We start from the raw sequence: 17,198 nt of genomic DNA, 5'->3' as shown, positions 1-17,198 counted from the left end.
GAGTTTAAAGCCATCAGCAGAGCATTTTAAATTCACAAGGGGGTTCAGTGTGTTCATCCCCTAACATCAAACACACCTAAACCAGAAAGCGCAGCCCACGCTAGGAACTGGCTCTGATTTCCCTAGGGTTTGACATACGGTGGGGTTGCTGGACAGCTTCGGGGTGAGCATCGCGGTATTGCTATCGGTGGCTTTTGGGGGGGATTTTTGTCCTACCTGCAGCAGCAGATTTTAAGGATAGAGTCTGGACAGTTTCTCCACAGGTAGAGGATTCAAATGTTTTTTAAAGACTTGTGGAAACTTGAAAAAAAAACTGGAGAAGCAGATTCCCTCTGTGGGTAACGCTTGCGGGCGGGGAGGGATAGAGTTTGGAAGACAGCAGCTATGATCAGAATTGGTCAACTAATTTTGAGGCCATTAGTACACGGAGGACAGCAGGCTGTCATTTAGGTAATTAAAGAGAAAGCGGAAAATTATATGAAAGAGTTAACAAGGGGAAACCGTGGTGCAAGTGGTGTATTTCACTGCAATTAATTTCGTGGCAGCGGATACAGCGAGAGACTCCCACCCCTCAGCTGCCCCCACGCAGGAAAATCACTGGCGCAGCGCTCAGCTGCGGGGACTTGGCACAGGTGTCCCAAACCGCTCCCAAACCGCACACGGCCACGTGTCCCACTTGCATCTCCGGCAGCTGGTGATCTATGTCGCGGAGAACTGCCATAAATTAAGTACTAAATGTGTTGGAAAGTGTGTTAAACAGGCAAGAAAAATACCTTTATTAGCTTATTTACCTTTTAGTCATAAGTTCAAATTGTGATAACAGAACATGCCTGGCCCAATAGTCAACAATAAAAACCAATTAAAAGCCAAAAAGCTGGTCACATTGTGCTTGGCTGCTGCCGTACAGTGCCAGCAGAGCCCATACACACACCTGATCTTGTTATAAGCTTTTGTCAGAATAAATAGCTCCTGTCTTGTGGGTGACAGCTCTCCCGTTCCAACAATGTGGGAGGCAGTTCCTGGTTACAACACTAATTGGGAACTTCCTACAAACATTATTCATCTCTCTCTACATGGCAAGAAGTCCAGAACAAAAACAATAAGCTAACAAAAACAAAGAATGCTTACTGTGTCATACTCTATAAATATTTCTGAGCCACCGTAAAAAAAAAAGTAAGAAAAATAGTTCCTATGTCATAACAATTACACACTTAAGATCCTTAAAAAGCAAGCTAGCATTTAACCTGAGCTCTCAGCTATAAAAATCATGTTGTTAATCTTGGCATAATTCTATGTTTTATTTCAAGATAAAAATATATTCCCACATAGTCACATCTTTTTGCCACTTGAGAGTCTTTCACACACTCACGGAACCGTGGAAAAAAATTAGGTAACTTTCCATTGTAGCTGACGGGTTGATGATCTTCAGTTCTCAAAATCCATTCTGTATCAGAAACTTCTTCATCCACTGCAGAAAATTAAAGATTTTCATTAGAATGCAGAAACATGTCCTCTAACATATATGAAGCAATCACATACATGTCAATTTACTATAGAAATTTTCACACTGCAGACAATAAAAACATAGAGTAAAAATATAAAGAGGAGAAAGGTAAACAAAGCACTTCACAGAAAGACAACACGCTCAGGGACAGAACTGGAGTGTTATGAAATACAATCTTTCCAGTTTGTTTTGCAAAAAGGAGCGATCTTTATGCCCTCAGCCAGCCACTGAGTCACAGTTTATGAGCAGTGGCACACGCTACGGTGTCCAAAACTGAATATATCCCTTTACTCATTGCCTTCCTTCTTTGCTCTCCAACTCTCCCCCACCCAATCTCTCTCTAAAGGAAAAACAACTGACTGATGAAAATGGCTAAATCACTGTCAGCTAGTTAGGAAATCAACCTGATGTTTGTCAGTGCATCTGCCCTCCAATGATTTCAAAGCAATTAAAAAAAAAACTCCCAAACCAAACAAACCCAACCAAAATCAATTCAATCACTTCTCTACACGCAACTGCACAAACATTAGTTATTTCTGGACCTGCTATCAACTCTGCAAATGCTGCTTTGGATCTAACTGATCACAGTGATTCAGTGCCTTTCATACACAAAGAACACAAGAATTATGCAGCAGCCAGTGAGCTGCACAGTCACTAATTCTTGTCATGGTTCTACAGTGAATTGTGGGTACGTTTGTTCCACCAGTTCTTTCTCACTTGAAGCAAATTAGATTATTTCTGTAGGCTAAGCGTATGCTTACCGCTTTGCCGTATCAGCACGGTGCTCAGCAATTTTGGGGATTTGCTCCTGAACTTTTTAACATCAGTAGTTTCAGGATGCAAGTCACAGTGCTGGCTTCAATCTATAAAACCTCCAGCTTTGTTTACCTTAGGGATTTTTTTAGGAAAAGAGATCTCTACACAGGAACATTACAGCAGAGTGAGGTATGGCATTCCAGCTACTCAGCATCCATTTCCTATGAGAGCCCCATTAGCCTGCACTAAGCAGACCCGACTTATTTTGGAAGAAGACTTAGTGTCTCCAGACTTAATGCAGAAACAGCAGGACACAGGGGTGCTACAAACCACCACCATTCCCCAGGGGCACAGAGGGTTTAGCTCCACAGGGGAGAAACAGTTCAGGGACTGCAGTCTGAACGTAGTGAGAGAGAAGAACTGAGCACCAGCTCTCCACTGCATCGAAGCTCATCAGTATGAGAAATCCAGTGCCACACAGCCTCACACTCCAGCTTGCTGTGACACAGCTTCCCTTTGCAGACAAGAGCTTGGGTTGTGTCAGCTCTAGATGATTTTTTTTTTGTCGATTTCCCCCCCCCCCATTCTTGCTACTTCTTATTCAGTTTCATGTGGCATTTGGTATTTTAACCATATCTGGTTACCCTTTTGTCCTCAGAACCAGACAACATGGTGCCTATTGTAAGCATCCAATTCACATTAGCAGAACAAATAATTAGGGTGAGAAATTTCCTGATTCAAAAAGAAAAAACAATCTGCTGTGGGCAAGGCCGCTTTTTATATTCTGAAACAGCTCTATTCAATATGTTCTACTTTTGGAGCTCTGAGCCCAGGAACAATATGCTAAAAAGGCCCTTGGCTGTGGCACTGAAAAACACTTGCCAATCTCTCATTCAACAATGTTCATATCCTTGATCCTGTTATCTGTAACATGCAGAAGGACTTTAACTACAATAAGCAGTGTGCAGGTACTCAGGAATGGAGCTGTGCGATCTGACCGCCTAGAGGATGAGGAGCATTCTTGAGAAAAGTTTAATTAGCTGACTACAGGAATTACTTGCTGCCTTAATATCTGTTTGCTGTTACAGTACTTGCAAGAGTTCTACTGAAGTGCCTTCAGAGCAGTGCACTTAGAATGTTGTGCCAGGCTCATCTCAGAAGTCCATAACTTGTATTAATATTGCAGATGCATTTATAAAGAGGGAAACAAAAAAAAAAACCCAACCAACAACAACAACAAAAAAGTTAAAAAACACCTTGGTACTCACGGGACATCATAGAGAAAAGAATGGAAGCTTAGCATCTCTTTCTTCTGCAGCAGATAACTGGGTTCTGTGAAGAGCTTCTGCAAGGTCTGTTGTCTATATTGTAATGCAAAAACACCACGTGGAAATCAAAGAACTCAGATAATAGAAATTACAGAGCTGCCAGGTTCAAACTGGCGAGCAGGAAGGGTACACTTTTTAATTCCCTCTTCTCCTCCCTCCCCCAGGCAGAGCACAGAATCCAACACGTACAGATTCTTACTGATTAAATTCTGAGGGTTATATCTGATACACATTATGTTCTAAAACGCAGTTTAAAACAGCCTCGGGTAAACCCAGTTTTAAGCACAGATTAGCTGGCCTGCATAGATTAACTAAAACACGCTTGACAAGTTTTGCCCAGAACTACTCTGAAAGTAGATCAAAGTTCTGCAGATGTGGTTCAGAAGCTACCCCCGCCAGTAAACACGAGCCTGCTTTATTTTCTATCCACTAAAGCAATCGTTCTGAATGAGAAGCCAATTTCCAAGCTCAAAAATGCAGTATCAGGTTATAAAGCAGAGTCATGCTCGCTACTAAAGGACAGCTGGTTTAGCCGAGCTGTGATGTGCCAACCAGTAAGCAGGAGCCAGACAGCTGATGGGGCTGGGCAAGAGCCACAAGCAACCACTGTTTTGCAGAGAGCTTTTCAGGAATCCCTCCTACAAGACAGTCTTTGCAAAGACTACACTGCTGCTGTCTTTCACGCTGAATGAAATCCTGCAGATGAACTTCTACACAAAATATCCTTTCAGTTTATGCAAGCGCTGGCACACAACCTTTACACTCTGTCAATCAGTCCCAGCACAGCTAAGGTTTTATGGTTCTGAATGTTATCAGAATTACTTTGTCTGTTACTTACAGTAACATTGTTCTGGTCAAGTTCATCTAAGGATATAAGGAGTGCAACATTTTCAGAGCGAGGTAATAACTTTCAGGAGAAAGCTGAGGTTTCAGCATGCAGCCCTCTCATTAGGTGTCTGCTTTAAAACCAAAAGCCTAAATTCTGCCTTTGTGATACATACCAACACAAGTTTGCTCATTCCTGGTGATGAGTGGTACAATCTCCTTGACAAACAAGGTAGAAATTCTTAAGGATATTTATGAAAACAAACAAGTGCCCCGTTCTCCAACTACTCCTGTTGCCCACATACTCAAGGCAGAAACTCCCCATCAACGTTCATGCTCATGAAATAGATTGCCATGATAGCTACACATAGGTTATTTACTTTGACCACTGAATATGTTGTGTGGCCCTGCAATGAAGGAACTAAAACTATTAACCCACAAAAACTTTAAAATTATTTGTCTGGTTTAAATTCGTATACAAACCTGTTCTATATATCGCCTATTTCCTATACTGTCCTCCTCTTTACAAATACACCTAGCGTAATAAACCAGTTCTGAATATAAGTCATACTTCCATTTGCTTTTTTCTAGACCTCCTACTGCTCGCTCCAAAATGACTTCTTCCTTCCACCTCTTTAGGCACATGCAAAAGTCAAATCCTGTCATGACCTTGAGGAGCCATAAAGAATTCTATTTTAAAAAAAAATCAAGTACTTCATGCTAAGCCATGCAGGAATTTTCTCTTTAGCAAAGCCTGAGGAGGATGTTATTTATAATGTCATAGCACATGTCAAGCACAAGGGAAAGGATGTTCACAGTTACTCTTCCTGGCCACCTAAATCTAGTCATGGGGGAGTGGTATATACCATATTAACGCTGCTGCTGTTTGGACTGCAGCGAGGGCTCGTGCGGAGGAGAGTGCTAAGCTCCAGATCAGCAACCATCTGTCGAGACTCGGCCAACGCATGCTGCAGCTTACTAATGGGGGAACTGGTGTCCTGGAGGAGACAGAAAGTGAGCCAAAGTTATGAAATTATCTTTTTGGAATATGTCAAAGGATTATGACGTATCAAGAATCATCACTTTCATTTTGAAATGTCTCAGTTCAAAATACAACAACATAACACTGCTCCACACTCTGTCTAAATGATGGTATTTCTAATAAATGCAGAGGTCTTTCCTAGCGTCAGCTTTCTAACAGACTTTCACATGCATGTATACGTAGCACACAACAGCAGTACTTCAGTGATAAAGGGGAGGATAAACAAAGACATGAGAAAGAGGGAAAACCAGGCAGGACAAGAAAGAAAGCGTCCAATAGCTTCTAATAATTGCGTCCAAGTTGTACTCAGATATTGTGCTTTACCAGAATCACCAATTAGCCAACATCCATTATCATATAATTTCAAAAGCTTTTCTTTTTTGCTTTTTTTTTCTTTTTTAACTCAGTTATGCTGCCCAAGACATATTGAGACAACACGGAATTATTCTGAAAAAATATTTAACCACCTTTGCTTTAAGCCTGCTGTCTCATCATTCAGGTCCCTAGTTCTTCCATGCCCGCAGACATTCGCTTTTCTACCATCAGTCACAATTCTCCTTAAAATTAATGAAATACATTCTGCAATAAAATACTGACTTGGTGCGTTGTAGCGCTGCAGCATCTCTTTGTTGGCTTAGTCACTGAAAGGTTATTGATCTCTAGAGGGAAGTCTTCATCAGAGAATTTTTCACACCTCTGAGGCCTGTCTCCTTTCTGGGTGAACGTCAAACAGGGAGAATCCAAGTGAAAAGAATTCAGATCTGCATTTTCTTCACTGTTAAAAAAAAAAAAAGACATTGCCAGAAACAGTATCTCTGTCCTTTTTAAACTTTCAAAGGAAAATCATGGGACAACATAAATAATGATGGGCTCTGAGCCAAGAAAACCATCAAGCATGTGAGACTACTTTGTTCCTCAGAGTGGTTTCCATGTTTAAGAGCTTCCTTAGATCAGTTTCACCCTCTGAGGGTAACAGTTTGACATTCAACCAGTTTAAAGAACAGCTACATTACCATGTGCCCGAGTTATCTATTTAATCTTGCAAAGATCACACAAAAGGCACTACCTCGTTCCTCCCAATACTCCGGTGCTCTTTCTTCTCTCACACCCTAATCCCCCCCCTCTTTTTTTTAATCAACCTTTCGGTGAATTGGTAGTTGTAGGTGTACTTTTAAAGGGAATTTCACAATCTTTTAAAGTCATCTCACTTTAGAGATCACAGGAGAGCCTTCCCAAGGAGGTTTTATTTTATTTATTTTTAAATACAGCAGCAAACAGCAAAGTGCTGTTTGGGCAAACTGTAATTAAGCACAAAACTCAGTTGCCTGACTACCATTTCAGTGTGGAGCTGAAGTATAAGATCTATCGGCATACCTCTTCCCCTAGGTTTCAAAGCAGAACAAAATATTAATTTAGCACGGTGTACAATTGAGTGTATTTAGGAATATCTGAAAAGCAATTTAAATGACAGTTAAAGCAACAATCATACCCTGCACATTATTACTGTCCAAAGACTGACTCACAGCCATCCCAAGCTTGTCCCAATGCAAAAGGTTTTTAGCTCTTACTGTGCATGTCAAATGATTGAAACTTTTCTCTTACACCTTTCCCACACCAAAAGTTAACGTTATTAAAGCCTAGCCTAGAGACAGTTCTCAATTCCAATTCCTTAAATCACAATTTCATCAAAATGTACCCAATCCCTCACTCAGCTCCAGCACCAATTAATCACAAATTAAGACTAGAACTAATAAAAGCTGTAGCATCTTAGAAACTGTCTTGATCACCCCAACTAAGCCCTCTTCCCCAGGATCACCTGTCCCCTGTGCTGTGTTTTCACACAGTGCTGAGTGCTGTCTGAAGCTTGTACAAAGATGTGCCCTGGTTTCTTCTAGCAGTTATAAGCTATGCAGTGAATTTAATTTGCAACTGCTCATTTCCACTTCATAGAGGTTTTTTTTAAAAGTAAATACAATAGCAACCATCTCCCCAGATAAAACACCTCTGTATTCATCACACTTCCGAACAAAACAGAAGCACAATCCTAGCACTGCCTAGATCGGGTAAATAATTAAAAAATACGTATAGTCTAAAGAAAATCAAATTTACAACATTTCATTAAATATTCTTTAGATACAACACATTCCATACCTGGCAAGACTGTTACAAAAAGGTTTATTTGTAAATTACATTCAAGCTAAGAAAAGCCCTTGTGAGAGATGCCAGCTCGGAACAGTCTGCTGTGTCTCATTTAACTTCTCTTGTACTGGGATACAACAGGCTTTTAAGAGAGAAGAGCTCATGTTTGTGAACTTCTGACAAGGAAAGGCTCTGAAGAGATATGAGGGAAGTAGCTGTGGCAGCCTAGAAGCAGAGGATGCAAGGAAATGAAATGAGCACAGCTAGTTTTGAAGGATACACAGGTTGGGAGGGAAATGGGGAAAACAGGTTTGATTCTGAGGCAGGAGACAGCTCAAGGAACAGGTGGCTTCCTCCAGCAGGAGCAGACTGAACAAGTAACTGCTGATGCTCCATCTTTAAAATCAGAATTGAGATAAAAATCCAAAGGAAGCAAATGTTGGTCCAACACAAATTAAGTCACTAAGTCAGAGCACACATAAATGATTCCTGCACTACCATATTTCACAATCGCTCTTGCAGTTGGATAAGGTATTTGACTGTGTTAATAGCCTTCTTGTTGGCTGTTCCAGAATTCAAGAACTCATGTCAAAAATATTTGCTGGGCTGACAGGGAGGTGCCAGTACCCTTCCCTACATGCAAAATACAGCATCAGCACTATGAAGCCAGCAATGGAAAACTGGAGGATCCAGATTCAAGTCCCAGAAGGAATGTTGTGTTTGGTCTCTGCCATTAATGACTTAACAAGAAGCCCACACTGAAGACTGCAATCCTCCCATTTATGGGGTGAGAATTTATTCAGTGGCAAATCAGAGTCAGCAGAGGCTGGAAAGCAGACAGTCTGGGATTTGCACTGAGTCAATCCATCCCCAGTCAGCAGGGCTCCGAGGACCAAATGTGGGCATTCAAGACAACTTGACAGCTCAGCAGCAAATCCCAGATGAGTAGAGCAGTCCTCCCTTATGAAGGATATCTGCTGTATCTCCATTTCCTGGGTTGAATTTGTTCCTTCTCCCCTAAAATCCCTTTAAGGACAAGACAAAAAGTGAAAGCAGTTTTCATGATTCAGCCTCAAAAGAGATTTGGAGGGATGGCAGAGTGTCATTTATGCTGCTGGGGGAGTAGATAAGAAAGGTCAGGGTAGAAGTAAGGGGAATTAAGTCTTTTTAATGATTTATGGACAGTGGAAACTAGAGAGAGTCCACACATAGCGTGAAGCTCAGCTAAGCTAAGCTGTGTGGGAATGTGCCGGGACAGCATTCTTTTGCAGTGGCTACCCATTCACCTTGTTTCTGAACAGGTCTGTCTCACTGCAGTAACAATATCTATAACATTTTTGTTTTAAAAGCAACACAGAATGAAAGCATCCATACAGCAGATATTTCCATTCCATAACATTAATTTGTTTGAATGTTGGGCAGACTTGCTGGCTAAAACTCTTTGCAGGTTTAAACAGCTGCTCAGTTGCAACTGGCTATGAGTTGCAGCTATGAAATATCTGTAAAACTTCAGAAATCCATCTAAAACAGAGCTGGTAAGTCAGTCAATTTTTTGAAATGAAATAGAGGAACCAAGACAACAAATCCACAGAAAGTCACAGCTCTGAATGCCCTGGCTTGGGCAGACATAAAACCACTTCTATAAATGCAAAGCAGCTTTTCCATCTCTGATACCTTCCAATACCACTACAACACCTGAGTATTTTTCCGACGCTCCTCAGCATTAGAAACCTCATTCTGCTCATCCCCAACCACATGTCCTTTTCTCCTCCCCCAACATAAACACAGGGATTGAGTCCCATGAACAAAGACACACTGACTGGAGAACGGACAGATTGCTGTCCTTTAAATCTTGCCATCTCATTTTCTTGCCCTGAGTGAGGGAAGCAGCCTGTGCGGAAGAGCTCTGTCCTACATTCTTGCCCAGGCACCGTGTGATTTCTCAACAGAAATAACACAGTCACTAAAGCATCACACAAAATCTAGGTTTGTTTCTTGCCTTACAGAAACATCTCTGCAGAAGTCCAGCTCTGGTCAGAACTATTTTACCCACCAGATTTAAAAGCAATATCTGGGATTTCAAAAAAATCAGAAGATCTTTTAAATCTGCATTTTTCTCAATGAGTTTATTTGGCAAGTTATGTGGCATTGCAGCTTGTTCTACCCACGCAGCTCTTGGAGATAAGAGATGCGAAAAAATAAATGCGTAAAACCAGAATCATAATACCTTAGAGCTATTTTAACTTATTTAAATTTACTACTTTTCAAGTTGGTAGACTAATTTTAAAACAGCAGTTACTTTAAACATCACTTAAGGTAATACAAATTATTGAGAGCTTGTACACCCAAGTTTCTACATAACTCCAGCTTGTACCTATCTATTTCTTAAATATAACAAGCACATAACCTTTTTGGGCTGGCACATTTCATCTCTTGTGCAGTCTTGAGACAGTTGCAATCTTTTCCATGACATATACTTCCATCTCCTTTTATGGGTTTGAAAATCTTCAACCATTCTGGATCTGATACCGGCTTCCACCATGCACGTTTTTTTATGATGAAGTTATTACTACAGGACTCAGATTCAGACTCGTGAACGGCAACAGTAGGCTCTCTGCTTTTTTGGCCAAAGAGCATTCCAGTTCTCTCTTCCCAGGTTTTATTTTCATTATCAGTTTTGTCAGATGTGATGGTGTTCTGGATCAAAGTACTTTGTGAATCTACGCAACTGACGTTAAGCCAATGCTCATATTCAGGTGAAGATGACTCAAAGGTTTGTTGGTCTCTGCTTTCCACTTCATTCTCAGAAATTTCCCTGTTTCTCAATGGCCTTGTGTTGTTTGCCTCACAAAATACTTGGCTGCCTAGCTCATCAGAGCTTGATGCAACATCCTGCTTTTCTTCTTCTTCCGTAAGGAGAGCCATGACTTTCACAACTTTTTGACACTGGTTTAAGTATGCTGAGGTAGTTTCCTCCAAGTCTGAGGCATTCAGTAACAGTTTATTATCTACTTCACACATCTCAGACGTGGTTTTTACCCTACTTTTTGGAACTTGTGCAGTTCCACACTCCTCGCAAATCCCGTGGGTGCCCTCAGTCCTAACCGTGTCTGTCTCGCTGCTACTTTCAGGGGCAGAGAATGCCATAGCTGTGCTACAATGGCATGACAAAGAAAACAGACAGAAACACTGTGTTTAAAGGACATACATAACTGTACTCAAGGTGAAAGCTATACATTAACCAGAGGCTGTAGCCATGGTTCTGCAGTAGTTCATATACTAACAGGCAGCTGTACCCTACCAAAACCCAACAGAAGTCTGCCCAGATTTGGCTCTTACATTCCAAAACCAGTCTGAGAGTTCCCTCATGTTTTACATAGTGTGGTGATTCTGTCTGAATCTCCAGGGTGTGCACCAATTTCCTAATCTGAAAGCAAAATAAACTTTGATTTTTAAACAAAAGCAGTAGTGGGCCAGAATAACACCCCTACCATCAGACTATTCAATTTAGAAAAAAAGAATTTTAAAAAAATCATTAACTCTCTGGCTGCATACAATGCTTTATTCTGTGACTGATACTCACGGCGTCTCCTGACCAAGTTAAAAAAACAGTATCTGACAACTTCACTGGGTGTTAGTGGTTGAGTCCAGCAAAGGCAGCTTGTCCTAGCTTTTAGGACATTAGTTGTGGCTGAACAGTGAAGTCTCTCTGAGAGAGTAAACTACCGAGAGAGAGAGAGACTGAGACTTTACCTCCTTTCATTTGCTGCCCTTTCATGCTTTTGCCTTAATTCCTGAGAGCTTTCCAAATTCGCGTGAAGAAATTGCAAGTCACGCTGCTGTTTTACATACATCTGTTTAAAGACAGTAATGTGCATTAGTGAAAGTCTGGAGTGCAGGAACATTGTCATCAGGTACTAACACACTGCTTGTCTTCCAAAAATATCCTCAAAAGAGTTTATAGACTAACACCTGCAGCCAAACTAATGTAAAAGCCTTTCAAATCTAAGGGGCCATCTCTGCATGTATTTAGTAAAATAACATTTTGCAGCAATAAACAGTATTTCTATTAGAAGACTGCAGTGTTGTTCTAACACGCACCACATTGATCCATAAATACAATATCACTACTGTTAGTTGATATTTAATACATGTTGCTATTACGTTGTTCAAAGTTATGCAGAATTACACGGCATGAATGATGATCGTGGTACTTGGCTTTTACTGCAGGGGATTTTTTGTAAAGCTAATATATAAGATAATATACCAATCCATTATTTGCAATGAAAAAAAAATTGAACATGCCTTGAGAGACTCAAATGAGTGCAAGTGAAAACACTGGTTTTAAGTCTCTCTTGAAACAGAGATCTTTCAGTACACCATGCCCCTTCACGCCGTGCGAGTTCACCTTGGGCATGTGTGCAAAGCAGCACGCCCCACTCCCTCTGCCTCGCTCGTGACTTCTCGAGCCTAGCACTCTGGTTATACACACGCACTGATGAACTGTTATCTCAGCAGGGTGCCCCACTTTACTGCTATGAGGGTGGTATTTATGCATTGTAAGGACAGAGTAAATACAATTATACAAAAAAGGCTAAAAGTACATGTAAATACAAGGCTTTGTACCGTAAGTTTTTAATTTTAACCAAAAAGAAAAATCAACATTCTGTAGGGTTGCCAGCAAGGCAGAAACAGCAAACTTTTTTCTTTAATTAAGCATAGCTAGATCTAGCTTTTTTATGGTGTTCCATGCAGATTTGATGTTATTGAAAAACGCCTTCATAATCTCAGAGTAGAAACACAATTAAGGTTGTACCTGTCGCAAACTTGATAATTCTGTGTCAGTCCGTGCTTGTTTAGACTTGGCAAACTGAAGAAGTTGATCCTTTCTCTTTGCTTTCTCAACTGTTTCAAAACATATACAATTACATATACAATTTTTGAATTACGTAAAAGTGAACAGACACAAGGCAAGTACATTCATTAACACCTGTATGTCTGTAGCACTAGAAACAGGTAGCTAACCAAAACACAAGCATTTTCTTAAGATCAACAGGATGTTTCCCCTCCAAATAAAAAGATCACAAAAACCATATTACAACTAAACGTACCAAGAATTTTCTTCTGACTTTTCACCAGCACCTAGCTTTATTTTACTAGCAGCAATATTCCACTTCATTGACTGATTTTACTTTTTCATGTTAACATTCTTCCATGGAAAGAAAGTTCAGTAATTAATTCTAATTCATGCCTTGTACAGGGAAGTGCTGGGAAATACTTGCTATTACTATTGTTTTTAAAATAATAAGACATGAGACCAATATTTGGTAAAGGTAATGGCAGATAAAAAGTGACAGGCAAGTAAATAATCTCACAGCAGAGGACATCTTTGGTCACCTCATCTTTCAAGGTATATTGCTTGTCTGTAAGAACACTGCAGCAACAGTCATCCTGCCTTTCCTATTCACTGCAATACAGAAGAGCTTCTCTCCACCCAAAACCAAATGGAAGCTATCAACAGATAGCAACTTGCAGTTTCCCAAGCCCTGTATATTAAACCATGTAACCAAAACCATTGGTTAAAGAAAATAAAAAGTGAATTTGTAAACATATTCTTCTTTACAAACACTGGAAAGAGTGAATGGCTTGGTAATCTAGAGCCTAAGCTTTAGATTTTGCACATGGTTTCTTTTCAGTAGCTTGCCATTTTCTATGCGACCTATGTCAGAAGGGAGAACGGCACCCCCATTTATTGTATTAACACCACAGCAGACATGAAAGTCTCAAAAACTTTCAAGAGAGAATCCTCTGAGCTATTCACTCCTCCATGCATAATGATACTGGTGAACTTTGTGCTTTTACAGGATTTTATAAACCATGCCTGCAGAAGCCCTAGATATTGCTTTCACAGAAGAATGACACACAAAAGCACATACCATTATTAAACTGCAAGAAAGGTAGGTAAGAAGTTGCCTCCTTCACAGATATTAGTGAACTGTCATTGTCAAGAAGTCTCAGAGCTGCTGAAAGCTAAGGCATGAAAACCCAACTGCCCACACTTACCAACAAGTGCGAGCTCATTCCTCAAGCAGCCATTTTCTTGTTTGAGGTGAATGATTTCTTCCTGCTGCGTATTATTTTCTTCCACCTTTTCACAGAGGTCATCTTTAAAACAAAATGTAGTATTTCCCAGAATGAAAAGGAACCGTGCTGGTTTGCACTGAATTAGGTGCCCAGTATAAGCATTTACCTTTCAGTTTATTTGTTTCAAGTATTAGTTCTTTTAGTCTCAGTTTGAGGTCTTGCTTTTCTTTGTTGAGACTGAATTCCTCTGTCTTTGCTGCACGCAATGCACTTTCCAGCTTTTTGAATTTAGATGTAAACTCAGTAATATGATCAGTTGTTTCAAGTATAACCTCGTCCTGAAATAAGAAATAGAATGTTATTGTTTTATCTTCCTGTATGAACAGTACATCTTACTGCAGGAGTTACAGCTACTTCACAGATTTTCTTCTGAGCTCTTGAGGAAAAAACCCAAAAATCAAAGCCAGGAAGCAAGTTTGTTTATGAAAATAAACCAGTTTATTGTTTGTTGACCACTTTTCCCTTCTCAACAAGCCTAAGAATTAAACAGCAGTGAGATTAACGGTGACTAAACCACTGTGGTACAGTCACCAGTAACTGCACTGCAGTTTGACCACATTTACTGCCTGATGAGACAACAGATGTTACCTTCAGCTTAAGCATAGTAAGAAGCTCCTGCTCCCTCGCTTGCAGCTGCCCTGTTTTAGCAGACAGTTCCAAAACTGAGCAGTGGAGACTTTGATTTTTCTCCTAGTCAACAGAAATAAGAGTGTCAGCTACTACTTCAATGATTCAGAGTTACTATTTTTCCAGTAAATGTGTGCACAACATTATTTAAACATTATGAATGGTAATGTGGGATTCTGAGCAAGCTTTGAGGACCTGGAGGAAAATGGACTGGAGTAAAAATTGTTCCCCGATTTGTTAAAACCAAACTTTCTTGCAATCAAGGATCTTAATATCCTGCATGTCTTAAGTCAAGCTGATTAGAGAGATGAAAGCGCACAATGCTGCTTTACTGTACTGCATACAGGGGAAGAAATGATCCCAAGAAGCACACCATTGCCAAATCACTTCAAGAAAAATCTAGAACCCTTAAATACCCATTATTTTCATAATCTTAAACTGTTTTCGGAATGTTATAGTTCATCATAGTAATCAAAGCTGTAAATAAAACTTTCTGGAACTTCCCAAGCAAGTACCAGTACTGTTCTGGGGGTCAACACTGCCTTTTGCAGTCACAGTGCCTGACATTAAGGTGGTTCTGAGCAATGTTCCCCAAAACTAAGCAAACAAACAGCAAACTGCAAATCCTAGCTTAGGAAAGTTTTTTTGCCCTTTTTTTCCCCCAGTGAATCAGAGCTATACCTTAATCTAATATCACTGTACTAAACGACAAACACAACTCATGAGCCTTAACATATTTATTCAGTAGCGAAACTCAGAAATGCCACTGGCACTCTGAACATGCACGGACTGCAAAAATCAGACCATTACTCAACTCCTACCTCCAGAGCCTGACAGTGAACAGTTGCATCTGTTACTTTTCGAGACAGCTCTTTAAACTTCTGTTGTGTATTTTCATATGTTGTCTTACTGTCATTCTGCTGAGATTCTAAGAACTTTAACCTTTTCGTCAGTGATTTTATAATTTCATTTCTCTTGTTCAGCTCATCTGAAAAGGAGACAAGGTATCTGTGACAAAACAGCTCGGATACTGTCACAAAATTTTTTATATCTCAGAAATAATTTAATCCAGTGTTTTAAAATCAGGTGATTCAGAAATGGATGCTCGCATTGCACACTCTGACGCAGGACCCCACAGCTACCCAAGTCAGATGGAGAAAGAACTCTGTGGCAACCTCTGTACTGTGGCTGTCAAACACAACTGTTCAGAGCTGCCAGGTGATTAGCCTGTGGGTGATGTCAGAGCTGTGCAAGCAGAACCTCAGGGCACAAGGCTCTGTAGTATACCAGCATGTTTGCAAATTGTTCTCCTCCCCCACATTTATTTCATCATATTTTTTTAAAGCGTCCACAGAAGCAATTTACCTATTCAGACAAAAAAGATCTATCTGTTTATCATATCCCCTTGAAGATCAGAGCACTTTGGTACCATCATGGAAGTTCTGATCTCAGAAAGAAGACAACCAAATTTAAGGCTGAAGGGTAGGAAATGGTTCCTTATATGATGCAAAACTGTTATTGAGGGGTTTAAGCACCTGAACGTACTTAAAAAAATCAGGGTCTTATTCTTTATATACACAATACTTACGGTTTAATAAGTTGCATCGTTCTGCTAAAGTCAGTATTTTTTGCCGATCATCTTCCCAGGCTAAGAGCTGTCTTTGATGTACTGCAACCATGTCATTGAGTTCCTCATCACGATCTTTCAGTTCTGCAATTAAAAGCTGGAGTTCTTGCCTCTGTTTCAATATGGTGCTGTTCTCAAGGCTCGGGCTATGTTTCTATAAAAGGTAATGTGTGGAACACAATTCAACAGAAAGAAGCAGCAACAAACTGTGTGATAATAAACTCGAGGTTTTAATTCAAGTTAAAGTATTATAAGCAAAGACCATTCCAAAAGTTCCTCTTGTGGAACCACCTGTGGTCCTTGACTGAAAGGGCTAGCGGTACCATGAGCATTTCACATTACAAACAGAGTGCTCTGATTGCTAACTGTATTTTCATTTTTTACCTGGGGTGGAGCAGAATGTGGCAGCGATGAATTCATACGGGACCGGGGAGCAGAGCGCTGCCAGGCATCAGGGGATACCGGTAACCGTGGCTGGAAGGCTCAGCACGGCGGCTGCTCCGGTGGCAGCACTACCTGTTTGTGGCCGGGACCCCTGCGGCCCGGCCACCCTGTGGGAGCAACCCGGTCAGAGGTGACCGAGGCGGGGGCGCGGCCCTGCGGCCTCCCAAGGGCCCCGAGGGGCCACCAGGCTTGCAGCCCCACCCCGCCCCCGCCCCCCTCCGGTACCGGGGCAGGCCTGCAGCCCTCCCACACCCCGCCCCCCGCTACCGGGGCAGGCCTGCAGCTCCCCCACATCCCGCCCCCCGCTACCGGGGCAGGCCTGCAGCCCTCCCACATCCCGCCCCCCGCTACCGGGGCAGGCCTGCAGCTCCCCCACATCCCGCCCCCCGCTACCGGGGCAGGCCTGCAGCCCTCCCACACCCCGCCCCCCGCTACCGGGGCAGGCCTGCAGCTCCCCCACATCCCGACCCCCGCTACCGGGGCAGGCCTGCAGCCCTCCCACACCCCGCCCCCCGCTACCGGGGCAGGCCTGCAGCCCTCCCACATCCCGCCCCCCGGTACCCCGGCAGGCCTGCAGCTCCCCCATACCCCGACCCCCGCTACCGGGGGAGGCCTATAGCCGCCCCCTCGACCCCCCCCTCAGCCACGCCCGCCGAACCCACCGGCGCCCAGCCCTGACGTCACGGCGGCGTCCCGCCCCCGCCTGCCGTTGAGTGGCCGCTCCCCGCCGGCCGTTAGGGAGAAGCCCCGCCCCCCCGCGGC

General features: G+C 42.0%; 1 protein-coding gene across 7 annotated transcripts; it reads right to left on the bottom strand.

Moving 5' to 3' along the window:
- Positions 1-752: 752 nt before the first annotated feature.
- CCDC62 (coiled-coil domain containing 62) lies at positions 753-17,112 on the bottom strand. Of its 7 annotated transcripts, none has more exons than XM_064466193.1 (14): positions 17,095-17,112; positions 16,377-16,543; positions 15,954-16,146; positions 15,187-15,353; positions 14,327-14,428; positions 13,845-14,016; positions 13,658-13,759; positions 12,411-12,499; positions 11,348-11,448; positions 10,002-10,748; positions 6,053-6,230; positions 5,280-5,411; positions 3,529-3,621; positions 753-1,468 (listed from the first exon to the last, which is right to left on the bottom strand). In XM_064466193.1, exons 2-13 carry the CDS (start codon positions 16,410-16,412, stop codon positions 3,535-3,537), a joined length of 2,106 nt encoding a protein of 701 aa, XP_064322263.1. In that variant the 5' UTR covers positions 16,413-16,543; positions 17,095-17,112; the 3' UTR covers positions 753-1,468; positions 3,529-3,534. The 7 variants fall into 7 exon arrangements, with proteins under 7 accessions (XP_064322263.1, XP_064322262.1, XP_064322264.1 ...); XM_064466192.1 differs by lacking the exon at positions 17,095-17,112 and adding an exon at positions 17,025-17,079; XM_064466194.1 differs by lacking the exon at positions 17,095-17,112 and having other exon boundaries at positions 3,517-3,621; positions 16,377-16,655.
- Positions 17,113-17,198: the final 86 nt, after the last annotated feature.

The sequence above is a fragment of the Phalacrocorax carbo genome, chromosome 15 (assembly GCF_963921805.1).
Source record: "Phalacrocorax carbo chromosome 15, bPhaCar2.1, whole genome shotgun sequence".
In the NCBI taxonomy this organism is placed as follows: Eukaryota; Metazoa; Chordata; class Aves; order Suliformes; family Phalacrocoracidae; genus Phalacrocorax; species Phalacrocorax carbo.
Note: the sequence above shows the minus strand (reverse complement) of the source record. Positions and strands in the feature narration are given on the sequence as shown.

What these genes read in the sequence shown, in the direction of transcription:
- CCDC62 (XM_064466193.1), bottom strand. Translation starts at nt 16,412, where the DNA reads ATGAATTCATCGCTGCCACATTCTGCTCCACCCCAG. An exon ending in TTACTATGCTTAAGCTGAAG is followed by an intron (nt 14,017 to 14,326) that starts GTAACATCTGTT and finishes TTCTTATTTCAG; the next exon opens with GACGAGGTTATACTTGAAAC. An exon ending in AAATGTGCCAGCCCAAAAAG is followed by an intron (nt 6,231 to 10,001) that starts GTTATGTGCTTG and finishes TTTTTTTAACAG; the next exon opens with TGAAGAAAATGCAGATCTGA.